The sequence below is a fragment of the Lepidochelys kempii genome, chromosome 7, assembly GCF_965140285.1.
Source record: "Lepidochelys kempii isolate rLepKem1 chromosome 7, rLepKem1.hap1, whole genome shotgun sequence".
Lineage (NCBI taxonomy): Eukaryota > Metazoa > Chordata > Testudines > Cheloniidae > Lepidochelys > Lepidochelys kempii.
Window position 1 is genome coordinate 125,574,067 of NC_136386.1, and position 15,502 is coordinate 125,589,568.

Below are 15,502 nucleotides of genomic sequence, written 5' to 3' on the forward strand. Positions count from 1 at the left end.
AGCAAAGGGTGCATTGTGCACTGCACTCAACAGCACTTTTCCTTTGAAGGGAAGAATTCCTTTCCCTTTTACAGGTGGGGAGGAGGTACAGAGAGGTTAAGTACTTGCCAAGGGTCACAGTACGGCTGTCCAGTTCCCACTCCTGTGCTTCAACCACTGCAGCTGGACGGTGCATCCCTGCAACCCCACTTCTCGAACACCCCCCCAATTTGTGCCCTTTCCAGCACAGTGTGTACACGGTGCTGTTCTGTGAAGCAGCACAACACTTACAAATGCCACTCCACAAAGTGAGCTTAACCCAGCAGAGTGGCTAAACTCCAGACCTGACCTTCTGCTGTGATGGAGGGAACTTTCCTCAGCCCTGGGAAAGAGCAGATGGGTCACACTGCTCTGAATGAAGATCTGCTCAGAGGCTACATCCGCATTTCCTAAACTAGTCCACGGAGCACTGGCTGGCCACATGCAGAGAAATGGTTTGCTGGATGGTCCTAGCTCTCCTCGTCTCCCACTGCTTCTACAGGAGTCTTGGTTCTCCATGGCATAGTGCCCAGATGCCTGTAATTGCAGCCAGGAATGAGGAGGATGCAGCCCATGGGCCTCCATCAGTAACTGCTGCATGAGAAGAAATAGGATCTACTCAGAAGGAATGGAACCACCCGTGGGACAGGGGCTATGATCCAGAGAAGAAGTCCCCTGTGGAGGAGATGATCAAATGTCTAGGCAACATCTCACCAAGTGGTGAACATGGATATACACATGTGGAGGAAAGCCAGGCAAAAAAACAGGAACAGAAGAGATACATGGGGAGTGAATTAGTTATTCAAGGACACATTTTGGATTCATCAGAACTTTCCAGTAGCATTTTGCCCTGTCAGTAGCTGTAGTTGCCAGGGGGATGCAATTGTGAATGGGAAGGGAAAGTAGCCATGAGACACCAGCAAAGAATGAACGCTTGGACAAGTCTCTTTAAAATAAGAGGAAGCCTTGGATCGTGGGGCTGGCCGCTATTGCTTGGGGGGGGGGGGGGCATGGGCAGAGGAGTCCACCCCACAGCAGTTCAGACTAAGGCTGGAGCCTATTACAATAGTTAAGAGTCTGGCCGTGCAAGGTCATGTCCATCTTCCCTCTGCCACCGGCACGTCAATGCCAGTTTAGGCGGTTACCCAGCAATGCAGACACAGAGCGCAGGCAGCAAGACAAAGCACCGGGCAGGGCATCCTTCGGAGATGGAGGTTTATTTTCTTTCAGCAACACAAAGCAGCAGCGACACAAACAATCACACTCTTTGCTCGTGTGAGGCAAAAGCCAACAACAGCCTCACTTCCTGAAATTTTACAGTGCCTCCAACCCACAGACAGGACAAGGGGCCCCAAGAATTTGGGCACCTATCCCACAATGCACTGCACCTGTACAGGAGTTGACTGGTTATATTGGGTCTATTTGGTTGCACAGAAATAGGCAGCTTTGAGATGTCTGGGTCCCAGTGCATATGGCTGCTGTCAGTCAAATGAGATGAGATGGCTTACTTTGTCACCAGCCCCAGGAGGGCACTGGCCGGTATTATGAGGGGGCTTTCAGAGATGCAGGCAGACTGATATCCCTGATACAGCCACTATTCCCCAACCCTAACAGGTGTGACAGAGGTGAGTTATAAGCAGGGAACAGAGACTACACACTATTGCTTTGGTGGGTTCAGATGGGAGTTCAGTGGTTTGTGTTCCTCACTGGAACTTGGTGACAGCTTCGTGGATGGAGCTGGCCACATAGTCCAGGTTCTTGGTGGTCAGGCCGCACATGTTGATGCGTCCATTGGCCATCAGGTAGATGTGCTTCTCCTTGATCATGTACTCCACTTGCTTAGCTGGGGAAACATTTGAGAAAGAAGTCAGGTCAGCCATGTGGGAGACCTGGAAATCCCAGAGTGCAGTTCAGTGCTGCATCTCATCAGCTTTCAGAATGGAGAGAAGGGGTTCAGGACCTGGCCAGTGAAATAAAGCATAGAGCTACTCCAAACCCAGCCTCTCCCAGCAAAAGATGCAGTAGAGAGAACAGCAGGAGCACTGGCTGTTCAGTAAACTCTAAGCTATTCCAGTCCTGGTCAGACCCAGCAGGAGGTGCTGTAGAGATCAGGCCAGGAGTGCTGACTGCTCTATCCAGACTTTCTTACTACCCATTAGAGGCCCAAGACTGCACCCCAGAAAGACACTGGAGAAGTTCTTTAGCAAATCCAGCTTGGGTTCTTGCAGCCCAACCCCACTCAGTTCCAGGCCCCTGAGCTCACCTCCTGCCGCAACAGCATCTGGTTCATTGATACTTACGGTTCAGCCCTGTGAAACTGAACATGCCGATCTGCTCAGTGATGTGATTCCAGGTGCCTGGGGTCCCAAGAGCCTGGAGCCGAGCCCTGAGCTCTGACCGCATTAGCGAGACCCGATCAGCCATCGTTTTCACATTGTCCTTCCTGTGCAGGGGAGAGAGTGAGCCGGTAGTGGGATTCAGCCATGTCCATCCATGCCCCGGTATGACAGCTCCTCCCTTCACCACCCTGTTTTGGCACCAGCACTGCTTACCACTCAGTCAAGAGCTGCGGGCAGGCAAGGGTGGTAGCCACAATATGTGCTCCTTGTGAGGGAGGGTTGGACCAGATGGCACGGACAATCTTCTCCATCTGGGAAAGAACACGCTGCATGTTGTCAGCATCCTTCCCCACCACATTCAGGTTCCCCACTCGCTCATCTGGAGACAGACATGGAGACATGAGCCACTAGACCCAACCCCTGTGCCCCACAGCCCGGCAGGCTTCACCCACCAAACCCAGGGAGGCTGGCCCCATCTGCAGGGTCAGATACTCACTGTAGAGCCCGAAGTTCTTGGAGAAGGACTGAGCACAGAAGAGTTCGAAGCCCTCAGAGACAAAGTACCGCACGGCCCAGGCGTCTCTGTCCAGGCAGCCGGAGGCAAAGCCCTGATAGGCTGAGTCAAAGAATGGGAACAGGAACCGGCGCTGCAGACAGGAAGATAGTTAGAGGCAAGACCCCGCCCCTACCCCTAAGAACCCCTTGTCCTGATTTCTGCCCCCTCCCCTCACCCAAGCAGGGTGGGCTGATCTGCTGGGAAGTCCTTTAAGAGTCAGCATGAATCTGGGGCAGGGTGGGAACCCCTTCAAGCCTGACTGGAGCACTGCCATTAGAACTTGAATGAAGAGGGAGACTTAGAGATATGGTGGTGAGCGTGTCAAATCACAGGCCAGTGGACGGGAGAGGAAGGTCATGGCAAGGAAACAGCAGCAGCTGCCCCACACACTACCTGGGAGAAGGACAGAGGTGTCCCCTTTATCTGGCTAGTGTGTTCTTTGGGGGACAGAGGAGGGGATATTACTGGGCACCCAGGAGAGAGAAAGACTGCCCTTGTACCAGACAGAGCTGGAGATTAAAGGCAAGTTAGCAGCACAAGCACAACTGGGGCAATTTAAACATCCTGTGGTGTCCAAGAGCAGACTTCTGCTGGTCCCAGCCCCTCCTCATTCTTACCTAAGCCTCCAGCAACTCACTGGCCCCTCCTCATGGGGAGGGGCCCTTTCTCCCACTCCTCACCCAGCTTTGTCCCCCCTCTTCCCCAAAATAGAGTCTAGAGTCATAGAATCATAGAATATCAGGGTTGGAAGGGACCCCAGAAGGTCATCTAGTCCAACCCCCTGCTCCAAGCAGGACCAATTCCCAGTTAAATCATCCCAGCCAGGGCTTTGTCAAGCCTGACCTTAAAAACCTCTAAGGAAGGAGATTCTACCACCTCCCTAGGTAACGCATTCCAGTGTTTCACCACCCTCTTAGTGAAAAAGTTTTTCCTAATATCCAATCTAAACCTCCCCCCCTGCAACTTGAGACCATTACTCCTCGTTCTGTCATCTGCTACCATTGAGAACAGTCTAGAGCCATCCTCTTTGGAACCCCCTTTCAGGTAGTTGAAAGCAGCTATCAAATCCCCCCTCATTCTTCTCTTCTGCAGGCTAAACAATCCCAGCTCCCTCAGCCTCTCCTCATAACTCATGTGTTCTAGACCCCTAATCATTTTTGTTGCCCTTCGCTGGACTCTCTCCAATTTATCCACATCCTTCTTGAAGTGTGGGGCCCAAAACTGGACACAGTACTCCAGATGAGGCCTCACCAATGTCGAATAGAGGGGAACGATCACGTCCCTCGATCTGCTCGCTATGCCCCTACTTATACATCCCAAAATGCCATTGGCCTTCTTGGCAACAAGGGCACACTGCTGACTCATATCCAGCTTCTCGTCCACTGTCACCCCCAGGTCCCTTTCCGCAGAACTGCTGCCTAGCCATTCGGTCCCTAATCTGTAGCTGTGCATTGGGTTCTTCCAGGACCCTGCACTTATCCTTATTGAACCTCATCAGATTTCTTTTGGCCCAATCCTCCAATTTGTCTAGGTCCTTCTGTATCCTATCCCTCCCCTCCAGCGTATCTACCACTCCTCCCAGTTTAGTATCATCCGCAAATTTGCTGAGAGTGCAATCTACACCATCCTCCAGATCATTTATGAAGATATTGAACAAAACCGTCCTGTTTGTGCTCTGGTTGGCTGAAGGGCTTTCTGCTCCCTGGCCACACTACAGCCCTCTCCCCACCAGTCCCCTCTGTGCTGATACCTTCATGACAGCAGCAATCTGTTTCCACTGCTCCAGGGTGGGGTCTGTGCCAGTTGGGTTGTGCGCACAGGCATGCAGAACAAAGATGGAGAACTCCGGTGCACTCTGAGGAAAAAGCAGTTCTCAGTCACACGCACACACAGCAGAGGGCCCACATCCAGTCAGCCACCAGCTGCCTTGGCCGCTCTGCTGGACTTAACCACAGAGATCTGGTTCCAGTCCTGCTCCAGTTACCCCAAGGCAAGAAACTGGCCGGCTCCTGCACAGAAGGGCCTGGCTGATCTGAAACTAGGGCAGCTGGTGCCTTTGGATGCAGCTCAGGAGATCTCCTCTCCAAGGCACTCTTACCCACCTCCATGTCCTCCAGGAGCCCCTCCAGGTCCAGCCCCCTCTTAGCAGCATCCCAGTAGCGATAGGTCCGGATGTCCTTAAAGCCAGCGTTCGCAAACACAGAGTTATGGTTCTCTGAGGAGAGAGATCAGATCAGTCCATCTGCATTGGAGAGCTGCCCCTGAGCCAGCCAGTTCTTCCAATCCTGACTTAGCCTGCCTCCCGCCACACCGCCCATGGGGTAGGGGGTGAACCTCTCCCTTGTTTGTATGACACCCCACTCCCCCGCCCCAGCATGAAGAGCCTGGCTCCCACCTTACCCACCAGCGAGGAGTAAGCGTGAGCATGCTGCAGCACTCACCCCAGGAAGGAGAAGAGACGTAGACAGGAGTTGCTGTGTTGTTGGTTCCATTGTACCAGCGCCGCAGGAATTCTGCTCCAATGCAAAGAGCACCAGTCCCACCCAAGCACTGAACGCCTCCTACCTGAAAGGCAGGCAGGGTCACCAAGAGCCTGCCACTGACAGATGGCACCAGTGCAGAGATCATGTGGAAACATCAGAAAGGGACAGAGTAAGATGAGCCTCGCTGGCCTCCAATTACTAAAGGGATCAACCCCTCGCAGTCCAGGAATTCAGCACGCCTCATCCAATCTGAGGCAGATCCCTTTCGTTACCACATTCCAGGACAGTGCCTCCTAGGCCAGGCTTCCTGACATCAAAGCAGCAGCTCCTCTGCAATATGGGGCAGGCTCTGCTCCTCACTGACTGCTAACCATTTAGCTCCTTATATGGCCCCATAACCATGGTATCAGCGTGCCTGTTTCCAGGCCAACCTGGACTTTCATATCGCAGCCACATAGTTCAGAGCTGACCATCAGATGCACTAACACACCCAAATCACCCCCCATCTACCCCCAGCTTCCATCCTACTGTCACCCTTCCTTAAACAGCTTCTCTCGCATTTCTCACACCCCCTTTGGCCTCGGCAGGTTCCAGCTGTTTCTGTCACACCTGTTGACCCTTCCCATCAGACTCCAAGGGCAATTGCCTGGCCAGTTCTGGAACTGTTCACCATCAGGTGGCAGGACCCATATCTTCCTATCAGTTTCTGGTATTCAGCCTCCAGATGGGAGCACAAAACCTGCTTGTTCAGAGAGCTCTGAGCACTCACAGCAACAGCTCCATGCAGCCAGAATGCAGATTGCAAACTGAGCTCAGTGCCAGACCAGTCAGGGCAAACTCTGCAATCCTGGCAAGATCTTCCCCCCTCCAGAGACCCCATTCACCAGTACATCTCAGCAAGGAGTCGCTTCCCCCCAGAGCTTACACGATTCTCCTTGATAGCACGACTGTCTTCCCCAAGCGCGATCCTTGAAGCGTTGGCCCGGAACTCAGGCAGGCCGAGGATTGGCAGGTATTCATGGCTCAAGCTGGCATCATTGGCGATCTTCTGTTCGACTTTCTTCACTACTGGCAGGACCCAGGGCTGCCCCTCATCTGTGCGATAGGCTGCAAGAGAGAAAAGGAGAGTCTTACGCTCCACAAGACATGTCCCGAGGAGACCCTCGGCCAGAAAAATTTACCCACTGTTATTAGACTAGGTCTCTTTCCCCTTCTCGCAATTGCTATTCAGATCCAGAGGCTGAGGCCACAGGGAGGGCAACGGTACGTTTTCTTATGACCTGGGATGTGTCCTTTATAGACAGTCTCTGGAATCCATAGCACCACACACACGCACACAGAGTTTCCCCATCAAAACGTTTCATGAGTAAAGAAGCTAAATTAGGAAATGATTAGAAGGATTCTGTTAACCTTCCAAACACCAAGGGACAGTACAAGCTCCACTACACTAGCTTCTGGACAGAGACTCCCCACACAAAAACACCTGACCCGCAGCGATCATAGTAGTGCCACCTTTGTACCATCCAGTGCACTCACTAGCATGCACATGCTGTGGATTAGGCTTGTAAACTCTGTGGAGCAGGGATGAGTCTATAGTCCATTCCCTATAGCACTGAGCATGCTTGATGGAACCTGGTAAATACATTTCACAGGGAAGAGGGAGCGACCGTAATCGAAATAACATCTCCTCAGCATCTTTCAGGACAAAATGCTTTCTAAACCAGCCCACATGTGCAGGGAAATGCAGCCACCTCTGCATATAAACCGAAAGCAAGATGGAAAAATAGCACACAAGCAGCTGCAGACTAGCTGAGATGAAGAGATGTTGGAGCAAACCATAGGTCTTGGGAAAAGGGCCATGGGTTATTTAGCATCTGTCTAACCCTAAAGGTCTATATACAACATAATGCATGGAACTCCAGTTATCTGCCTTAGGAGGGAGGGCAGAGCTGACCGTGCCAACAGGGAATCTTGGGGTCTCAAGCCTGAATCTTAGAATCAATTCCCCTCCATTGTGTAGTGCAAGGAACAGGCATCTGGGACCCACTATGTAATTATGGAGTCTGGGCTACTTCCATGCCATTTTACAGCTCAGACACTGGGGGGGGGGCTCCCATATTGTTCCCTAAATGGAACGGAATCAGAATGACAAAGATTGAATTTGGACAGAGATTAGGATATAGGCTTCTGCCTCTTTGGCACTGGTTTCAAGGCAACTAGGGGCCTTAGAGACTGAAAACAATTGCCTTCAACAACTGTTCCTTCACCCTGACGTGAGATGAGTTATTAGTTCTCCCCCAGACAGGTGTCCAGTGCAAGAGTCATCACTAGCACTAATCTGCTCTCCTGATACTACTCTCAGAGATCTTACCAAATGAACTGTGCAGACTGAAGTCCATTCTGCCCTCGGGGGTGGTATTGCCCGATTCCCGGGGCTGGGCGTATTACGGGCTGAGTAGAGAAGCCTACTTGGGAGGGCACAGCACTGACTAGAAGTGTTCAGTCGCCAAAGCCATGGAGCTGTAGGTACCCCTACAAAGGCAGGTCACACGCGCTAACCCTCCGCACATCTCTAGGAATGTCTGTCCCAGCACGTCACCGTGCTGAACACTAACAGATAGCCTAGACCCTACCTCCTGTGCAGAGGACAAAGATCACGCCTCCCCTCCCACCCAGCTTTGCTTTGCGCAAGGAGGCAACCCATCCAAGGTCACACAGTGCGGGGGTAGTGTTGAAAAGGAGCCAGCCCACCAGGCCTTCTGACTGCCTCCACCCCCCAGACCTCCTTCCCTAAGGGCCTGCCTGGGTGCCAGCATCCTGGCTCAGCTTAGCACATGGAAAGGGGGGCAGAGCAGCTGGAGGCTAAAGGGGAAGTGAGCACTGAGCATGGCCTAGGGCAGCTGCAGGGCAATGGGGCCTAGAGGTAAGAGAAGGGAGACCCCCAAGCACAGCTAGTGTTCAGGTGACCCATTGCGGAGAACAGGAAGCAACTCAGGGAGGGGCCGGTCACTCACCTTCTAGAGCCACCCGCAATCGCCTGGCTGACCTGAGGCCCCCACAACCCCCATATCAGCCCAGGTCACGCCTCGCCACCCGCCCTCCATCCGGGATCAGACACAGGGGCCACTGGGAGCGCACTAGACTGACCCATTCACCACCCGCCCCCAGCTTCCCACTCACCACCCTGCCCACACCCCACCAGCCCCCCCCCACTCACACTCCCCCCCGGCCCCCCCACTCACTCCCTCTCCCCCCCACCCCACCCAGCCCCCTCAGTCCCTCTCCCCCGCCCCTCCCCCCACTCACCACCCCGCCCACCCCCCACCAGCCCCCCCCACTCACTCCCTCTCCCCCCTCGGCCCCGCCCACTCACTCCCTCTCCCCCCCACCCCACCCAGCCCCCCCAGTCCCTCTCCCCCGCCCAGCCCACCCCCCACCACACACACACGCACTCCCCCTCCCCCCCACTCACCTCACCACCCCACCCGCCCCCCAATCCCCCCCACTCCCCCCCCGCCCGGCCCGGCCCCCCCCCACACACTCCCCCTCCCCCCCGGCCCAGCCCCCCACCACACGCACTCCCCCTCCCCCCCACTCCCCACCCCGCCCACACCCCACCAGCCCCCCAATCCCCCCCACTCACACTCCCCCCCTCTCCCCCGCCCGGCCCGGCCCCCCCCCACACACTCCCCCTCCCCCCCGGCCCAGCCCCCCACCACACGCACTCCCCCTCCCCCCCACTCCCCACCCCGCCCACACCCCACCAGCCCCCCAATCCCCCCCACTCACACTCCCCCCCGGCCCCCCCCCCTCTCCCCCGCCCGGCCCGGCCCCCCCCCACACACTCCCCCTCGGCCCCCGGGCGGCCCGGCCCCCCCCACTCACCGCCCAGCCCCAGGTTGACTTTCCGCGGGTCCGCGTCCTCCCGGAAGTCGGCCGTGAGCCGGAAGACGACGACGGGCGGGGCGCGCGGGACGTGGGCGAAGACGGAGCCGGCGGCCATGGCTCCCTGCGGCTGCGGCGCCGGTTGACTGAGGCCGCCGCTTAGAGGAGACTCTCACCTTCCCGGCCAGCGGGGGTGGGACCGGGCGCAGCCAATCCCAGAGCGGCAAAGGAGAGGGCGAGCGGGGACAGCCAATCAGATATCGTCGGAGGGTGGGAGGACCCGAGATAGCCAATCAGAAGGCCCAGACTGGCGGTCCATGAACACCCAATGACAAAGCGGGAGAGATGGGCGGGGTCCGCATAGCCTATCACAGTGCGGCAGGGCAGGCGTGATTCCCCAGTACCCAATCACAAGGCGGCTGCTGACGGCCCCTTTGCGGCCGGGGCGAACCGCGGAGGCTGCACTGATTGGAGGAGAGGGGGGGCTCCGAGGGGCTCCTGTCACGCTGGGAACGCTGGGGCGGGGGCGGGGGCGGGGGCGGGGCCTGTCGCTCGCGAGCGGGGGCGGGTTTGGGCGGGAATCGCGCCAGGAGCCGGGCTGGGGGGGGGGTCACCGTGACCCGCCGGGCCGGAGCGGGCGCGGGCCCCGGCTGGGGTTCGGGGGGGGCCTGGCTCGGGCCCCGGCTGGGGTTCGGGGGGGGGGCTGGCTCGGGCCCCGGCTGGGGTTCGGGGGGGGGGCTGGCTCGGGGTTCGCGGGGGGGCCTGGCTCGGGCCCCGGCTGGGGTTCGGGGGGGGGGCTGGCTCGGGGTTCGCGGGGGGGCCTGGCTCGGGCCCCGGCTGGGGTTCGGGGGGGGGGCTGGCTCGGGGTTCGGGGGGGGGCCTGGCTCGGGCCCCGGCTGGGGTTCGCGGGGGGGGCTGGCTCGGGGTTCGCGGGGGGGCCTGGCTCGGGCCCCGGCTGGGGTTCGGGGGGGGGCCCGGCTCGGGCCCCGGCTGGAGTTCGGGGGGGGGCCTGGCTCGGGACCCGGAGTTCGGGGGGGGGCCTGGCTCGGGACCCAGAGTTCGGGGGGGGGGCTCGCTCGTGCCCCGCCTGGAGTTCGGGGGGGGGGGGGCCTGGCTCGGGACCCGGCTGGAGTTCGGGGGGGGGGGCCTGGCTCGGGACCCGGAGTTCGGGGGGGGGCTCGCTCGTGCCCCGGCTGGGGTTCGGGGGGGGCCTGGCTCAGGGTTCGGAGGGGCTGGCTCGGGCCCCAGGGTTCGGGGGGGCTGGCTCGGGGATCAGGGGGGGCCTGGCTCGGGCCCCGGCTGGGGTTCGGGGGGGACCCACGGGGCGCTGGCTGGGTCTGGGCCCCGGGGAGCAGCACCTCGGGGGGCGAAGTGGTTAGGGTCACAGAATGACTAGGACTGGGGGGCAGGGGGGTGGGTGGCTGATCATTTGTTTTTCCTAGGCTAGGCAGAGTGCAGGTCTGGTGTTTATCCTGCAGGTGGAGAACAGCCATGTTTGGTTTTGTGCACTTTTTTCCCTGTTTTTAATGGCTATTTGCACAATTGCAGGAAACCCCGGGCGGTGTCGGACAATCATTTTTAACGACAGTCTCTAATATGTTCTCAAGCCCCATTTTTCTTACTTTGCAGAGCTGTAACTCTCCATTATTATCGATGGAAATGGTTTTCGTCAGTTTGGGCCTGTGTGGTGAGTTTCATGTTCACTAACATTTACTGGTTAAAAAACTAATCCTGTTAAGCCTTATTATTATGGTATGCTGGTCCCCACACCAGACCCCCTACCAGAGAAAGCCCCTAACCCAAAGACCTCACAATCTAAATAACAAGCTGAGAAGACTAGAGGAGCCGAGAGGCCCAGAGGAATGTGGTAACTTTCAGACGCCCTAATCGTCGGAGCCCTGGGTGCCTGGGACCCCTGCAACAAGCGTGTGCTGCAGACCTGCAGGATTGGTCGATGCTACACACAGCTCATGAGGCACCTCGTGGTCTCGGACACCATCCAATGGTCCAGGGACATCTACACTGAACACATCACCGGCCACCGACAGTACCAGGAGGTGAGAGCCGGAGCAACATCGTGTTTTGACTACGAGAAAGGGACTGAGAGACTTTTTTCCGTTGGACCGTACAAACTGGAACCATAAACTCAATGAATGTTAAATCTCACCAAATGAGGGTCAATCCATCCTCATCATCATATCCACTCATTATACTCCACACCTGAACATAGCCATTATATGAACAACATACCCTCATGTCCCAATGTCTGTACTTTGACCCGTTAACCTTTTATCCCCAATCGGGGATATTGCAGATTATGTATTCCTTATACCACCAGACCTTAAACCAAACTTCGCACCCCTTGATGATCTGTACGTTATTCCCTGATAACCAGAAACTTCTACACTTAAACTCTGTACCGTTCACTTTTTTTTTTAAACATCATAATAAAATTTTCCCTCCTTTTCTCAGTCATCCATGCACCCACCTCATGAAATGTAAGGGTGCAGGAGGCCCCACATGGGTTACTCAGTGTTTGTGGTCTTGGCAGGCAAAGTGATGCTAATCGGGGTTGGTAGCGGGCTGGTATTTCAGAACAGAGAAGTCATACTATGGGGTGAGATGTGGAAGAAGACCCAGACAGCCGAGAGAGAAGGGATAAAAGGAGGTGGGGAAGTTGGCATAACTGCTAGCCTGCATGGGGTGGGGAGGTGACAAGAAATAATATCTGAGAAGTAGGTGGGGACAGAGGTTTTGCGCTGAGACAGTTTTACATTTGCGATGGGGAGAAGGAAAAGCCATGGAGACCTCTTGGTAACAAACACAGAACTTGATCCTACAATCAGCTCTGCACAGCCAGACTCCTCAGTGCAAGAATTGGACCATAGAGGGTCTCAGTCCATGATGCCCAGCTGATAGGAGAGATGAAGTGTTCGTTCAGCATTTCTGCAATGAACCCAGTTGTCCTCTGGATGCCGCTGTTGAGCCATGTTAGCTTTATACTTTTTATCCTACGTGGTTCTTTTGAGCCTCATGGTGCAGGTGAGCCTGGAGCCCTGCTGGGGATTTAACTAAGCAAAGGTTACTGGGTACTAAAATGAGTTCCATCTGGGAAGAGCGGCTGTATGAGAACACATCAAGCTGGGGCACTGCTGGATGAGGTGAAGCAGTTACTGCCCCAGACTCCTTCATTGCGTCTCTGCCCCAAGAAAGAGGCACTTTGCTGACCTGTCATGTTTTTAAAATTTGTTTATTTTTTTTAAGTTCTGGGGTTGGGGGCCTTTCAGCTCCGGGGCACTGGTTCAAAATTAGCCCAGCTAGTGACTGAAAGTCATTAACATCTTTTGGCTTTTTAATGGCCCATGTAAAATGAGGTGGGGATCTCAGCCTAGTTCAGCTAATATCCTTTGGCTGCCTCAACAAAGGGGTTGAGGAGCAAACTAGCTCTAGAGGCTGTATTGTCCCTCACCCTCTGGTCTTGGCCAAGGCATGTTGGTGGTCTTGTATGAAGGCAGCAGGCGTCGATGCTGCAAGCGTCATGCCTGCCCTGAAGACGAATAGACCTCGGTTGTCAGTCTCTCACCTGCCCCAAGCACCAAATTTGCTTTAAATAAAACCAAAACATGCATGAACAGACAAGACAAAACCTGAACAAGTTTAGGAGGATGCTCCAGGGCATGGGTGAAAATGGGTAATTTGAATGGAAATTCTCTTTCTGCCTGCACTATGGGACACTTGTGTGTGTCATGGTTGTGTTTCTCTCCAAGGCACTGTATGGCTGATCATTAAGGGCTTCCTGGGTGGGCTCAGAGGGAAAGAAATAAGGTAAAGTGTTCAGCTCCTTATATTTATATGTCCCCTCCTCTGGGCCTGCTTGAAGGTGTTTTGTCTGAGTTCTGCATCCCTTTGCCTTTGGCTGCAGTGATCTCTGGAAACTGTAAAAAGAAAAGGAGTACTTATGGCACCTTAGAGACTAACAAATTTTGACTCTCATTCTTATTAGTCTTATTCTAACTGTATTGGGGTGAGGTTACATGGATTCAGTCAGAATTATTAGGCATGAGGGCCAGTCCCTGCTAGAAGCAGCATGCAAACTAAACCAGGAGGGAAGATGATACTGGGTCCCCATCTGTCTAGTCCTGGGGGTGTCTCAAGGCGTTTGTGTTCCAGGGAAGAACTTTCTTGATGGTTTGGTGGAGTTCCGAGCAGGAAGGACGTGAACCAGGCCACATTCATCAGGAGTGAATCTCGGTTCAAATGCTGTAAAGTCCTTGAGCCTTCAGGACCCAACCATGTAGTGTCAAAAGTGTGAACAAACCCAGTATTGGGACGGCATTGCAGATCCGAATCTGCTCTTCAGGGCAGGGACTGTTCGTGCAGTACCCAGGCCAGTGGGGTCCCACTCCTGACGGGGGCCTCTGGGTGCTACTGAACAATAATAAAAGGAGTACTTGTGGCACCTTAGAGACTAACCAATTTATTAGAGCATAAGCTTATGCTCTAATAAATTGGTTAGTCTCTAAGGTGCCACAAGTCCTCCTTTTCTTTTTGCGAATACAGACTAACACGGCTGTTACTCTGAAACCTGAACAATAATAGTCTTCCTCTATCTGTGACTGACGGTCAGGAGTTTGGTGCTAGAATCACTGACCATTCCCGCGCATGGAAGTCAGGAGAGGGCTGCCCTCGAGAACTTACAGTGGCACAGCTGCATAAGCACTCTCCTGTAGCCACCCTACGCTGACAGAAGACAGCTTAACTACTGTCCCGCCGGCTTAACTACTCCAGCCCCCGCAAGTAGCAGAAGCTCTCCTGCTGGGATAGCATTGTCCACACCAGCACTTTTGTGGGTTTAACTTATGTCGCTTAGTGGGTGATATATTCACCCCTCCGAGCAACATAAGTTCTGCCGACGTAAACTGTAGTGTAGACGTGGCCTTTGGCTGGTTACTAAAATTAGTCTACCTAGCAACATCACTCAAGGGTGTGAAAAATTCACACCCCCCCACCCCCCCAAGAGACATAGTTAAGTCGACATATGCCCCAGCATAGATGCATGCCATTAGGTCAACAGAAGACTTCTCGAGGGGGTGCATTTACTCCAGTGACAGAAAAACCCTTCCATCACTGTAGCACGTGTCTATGCTACAGTGGCATAATTGCAGTGCTGCAGCTTGTCACGGTAGTGCCTGTCATGTTGATGTACCATAAGCTGGAGGGAGTTTAGAAAAGAAGCCATCATTCTGGGAATAGTTAATTTAGGAGTGGCAGCAGATACTGGCGACTGTCAGAGGCTTATGGGAGACGTGCCTCTCGGTGTCATAGCCAGAGGAACGTGGTGAGAACGTACAATTGAAGGAACCTTCTACCTGTCCCCAACAGGGAAAAGAGGGAGCAGCCCCTACAGCCTTTCATTCATGTTCATTCAGGTGAGGGATTCCCCTCCTTTCCCTTTGATGAGCCTCCACCAGTGGATCCTGACACTGACCACTCTGAGATAAAACAACAGTGTCAGCCACCTCTTCCCCCCAACCCCCCGGTCCATGTAGCAGAAGTTGGATTCTGTCCTGCAGCAGGACAGAATATCCTGGCTGCGGTGGGAAAGGGCAGAGCTGTTCTGTAGTTCACATAATGGGGTGTTAAATGGGATCACACTGGAGAAGCCTGTTGTGTCCCCAAAAAATCCCCTTTATCTTTCATAAATATTGTTCTGTTGTGACTGTTTTTGGCCATGTGTGTTGGTGTCAGGGCAGGGGCCTGTAGCAGCCTAAGGAGGAACCCAGACAGACAATAGTGAAGGAATGGGACATTCTTATACTGCCAGCTCTTCAAGGCAGGGACTGTTCCTTCCACTGTGTTTGTGCAGCACCTATGTTATGGGGCCTTGGTCCTAGTGGGGCCTCTCTGCCCAGCTATGGCACAAATAATACCTGCAATTAACCATGAATAATCTGAAATGTTTTGAGCACAACTGAGATTGCGCAGGAGATGGAGCTGAGTCCCAGTGCGGTCTAACTGGACTCTCGGGAATTATTCCCACTGGATTGTACTGGGTCGGGCTCAATTAGGCAAGCGAGGGACAGACACTGTCCTGAAGGGAGATAATGGAACCATACACATCGGAGAAGGAAAAACAATGGCTGCCCTGGCAGGAACATTCCCTACCCTGAAGAAGGCCTTCGGTAATTCAGTCTAATGTGGGAGGTTGCCGCAGCCCAGGC

General features: G+C 54.8%; 1 protein-coding gene across 1 annotated transcript; it reads right to left on the reverse strand.

Annotated features, from left to right (window-relative positions):
- Positions 1–1,216: 1,216 nt before the first annotated feature.
- On the reverse strand, positions 1,217–9,476 carry GOT1 (glutamic-oxaloacetic transaminase 1). Its single transcript, XM_073354669.2, has 9 exons — positions 9,282–9,476; positions 6,322–6,503; positions 5,355–5,478; positions 5,016–5,128; positions 4,664–4,768; positions 2,854–3,004; positions 2,571–2,736; positions 2,319–2,461; positions 1,217–1,861 (listed from the first exon to the last, which is right to left on the reverse strand). Exons 1-9 carry the CDS (start codon positions 9,397–9,399, stop codon positions 1,722–1,724), a joined length of 1,242 nt encoding a protein of 413 aa, XP_073210770.1. The 5' UTR covers positions 9,400–9,476; the 3' UTR covers positions 1,217–1,721.
- Between the last annotated feature and the right edge of the window lie 6,026 nt (positions 9,477–15,502).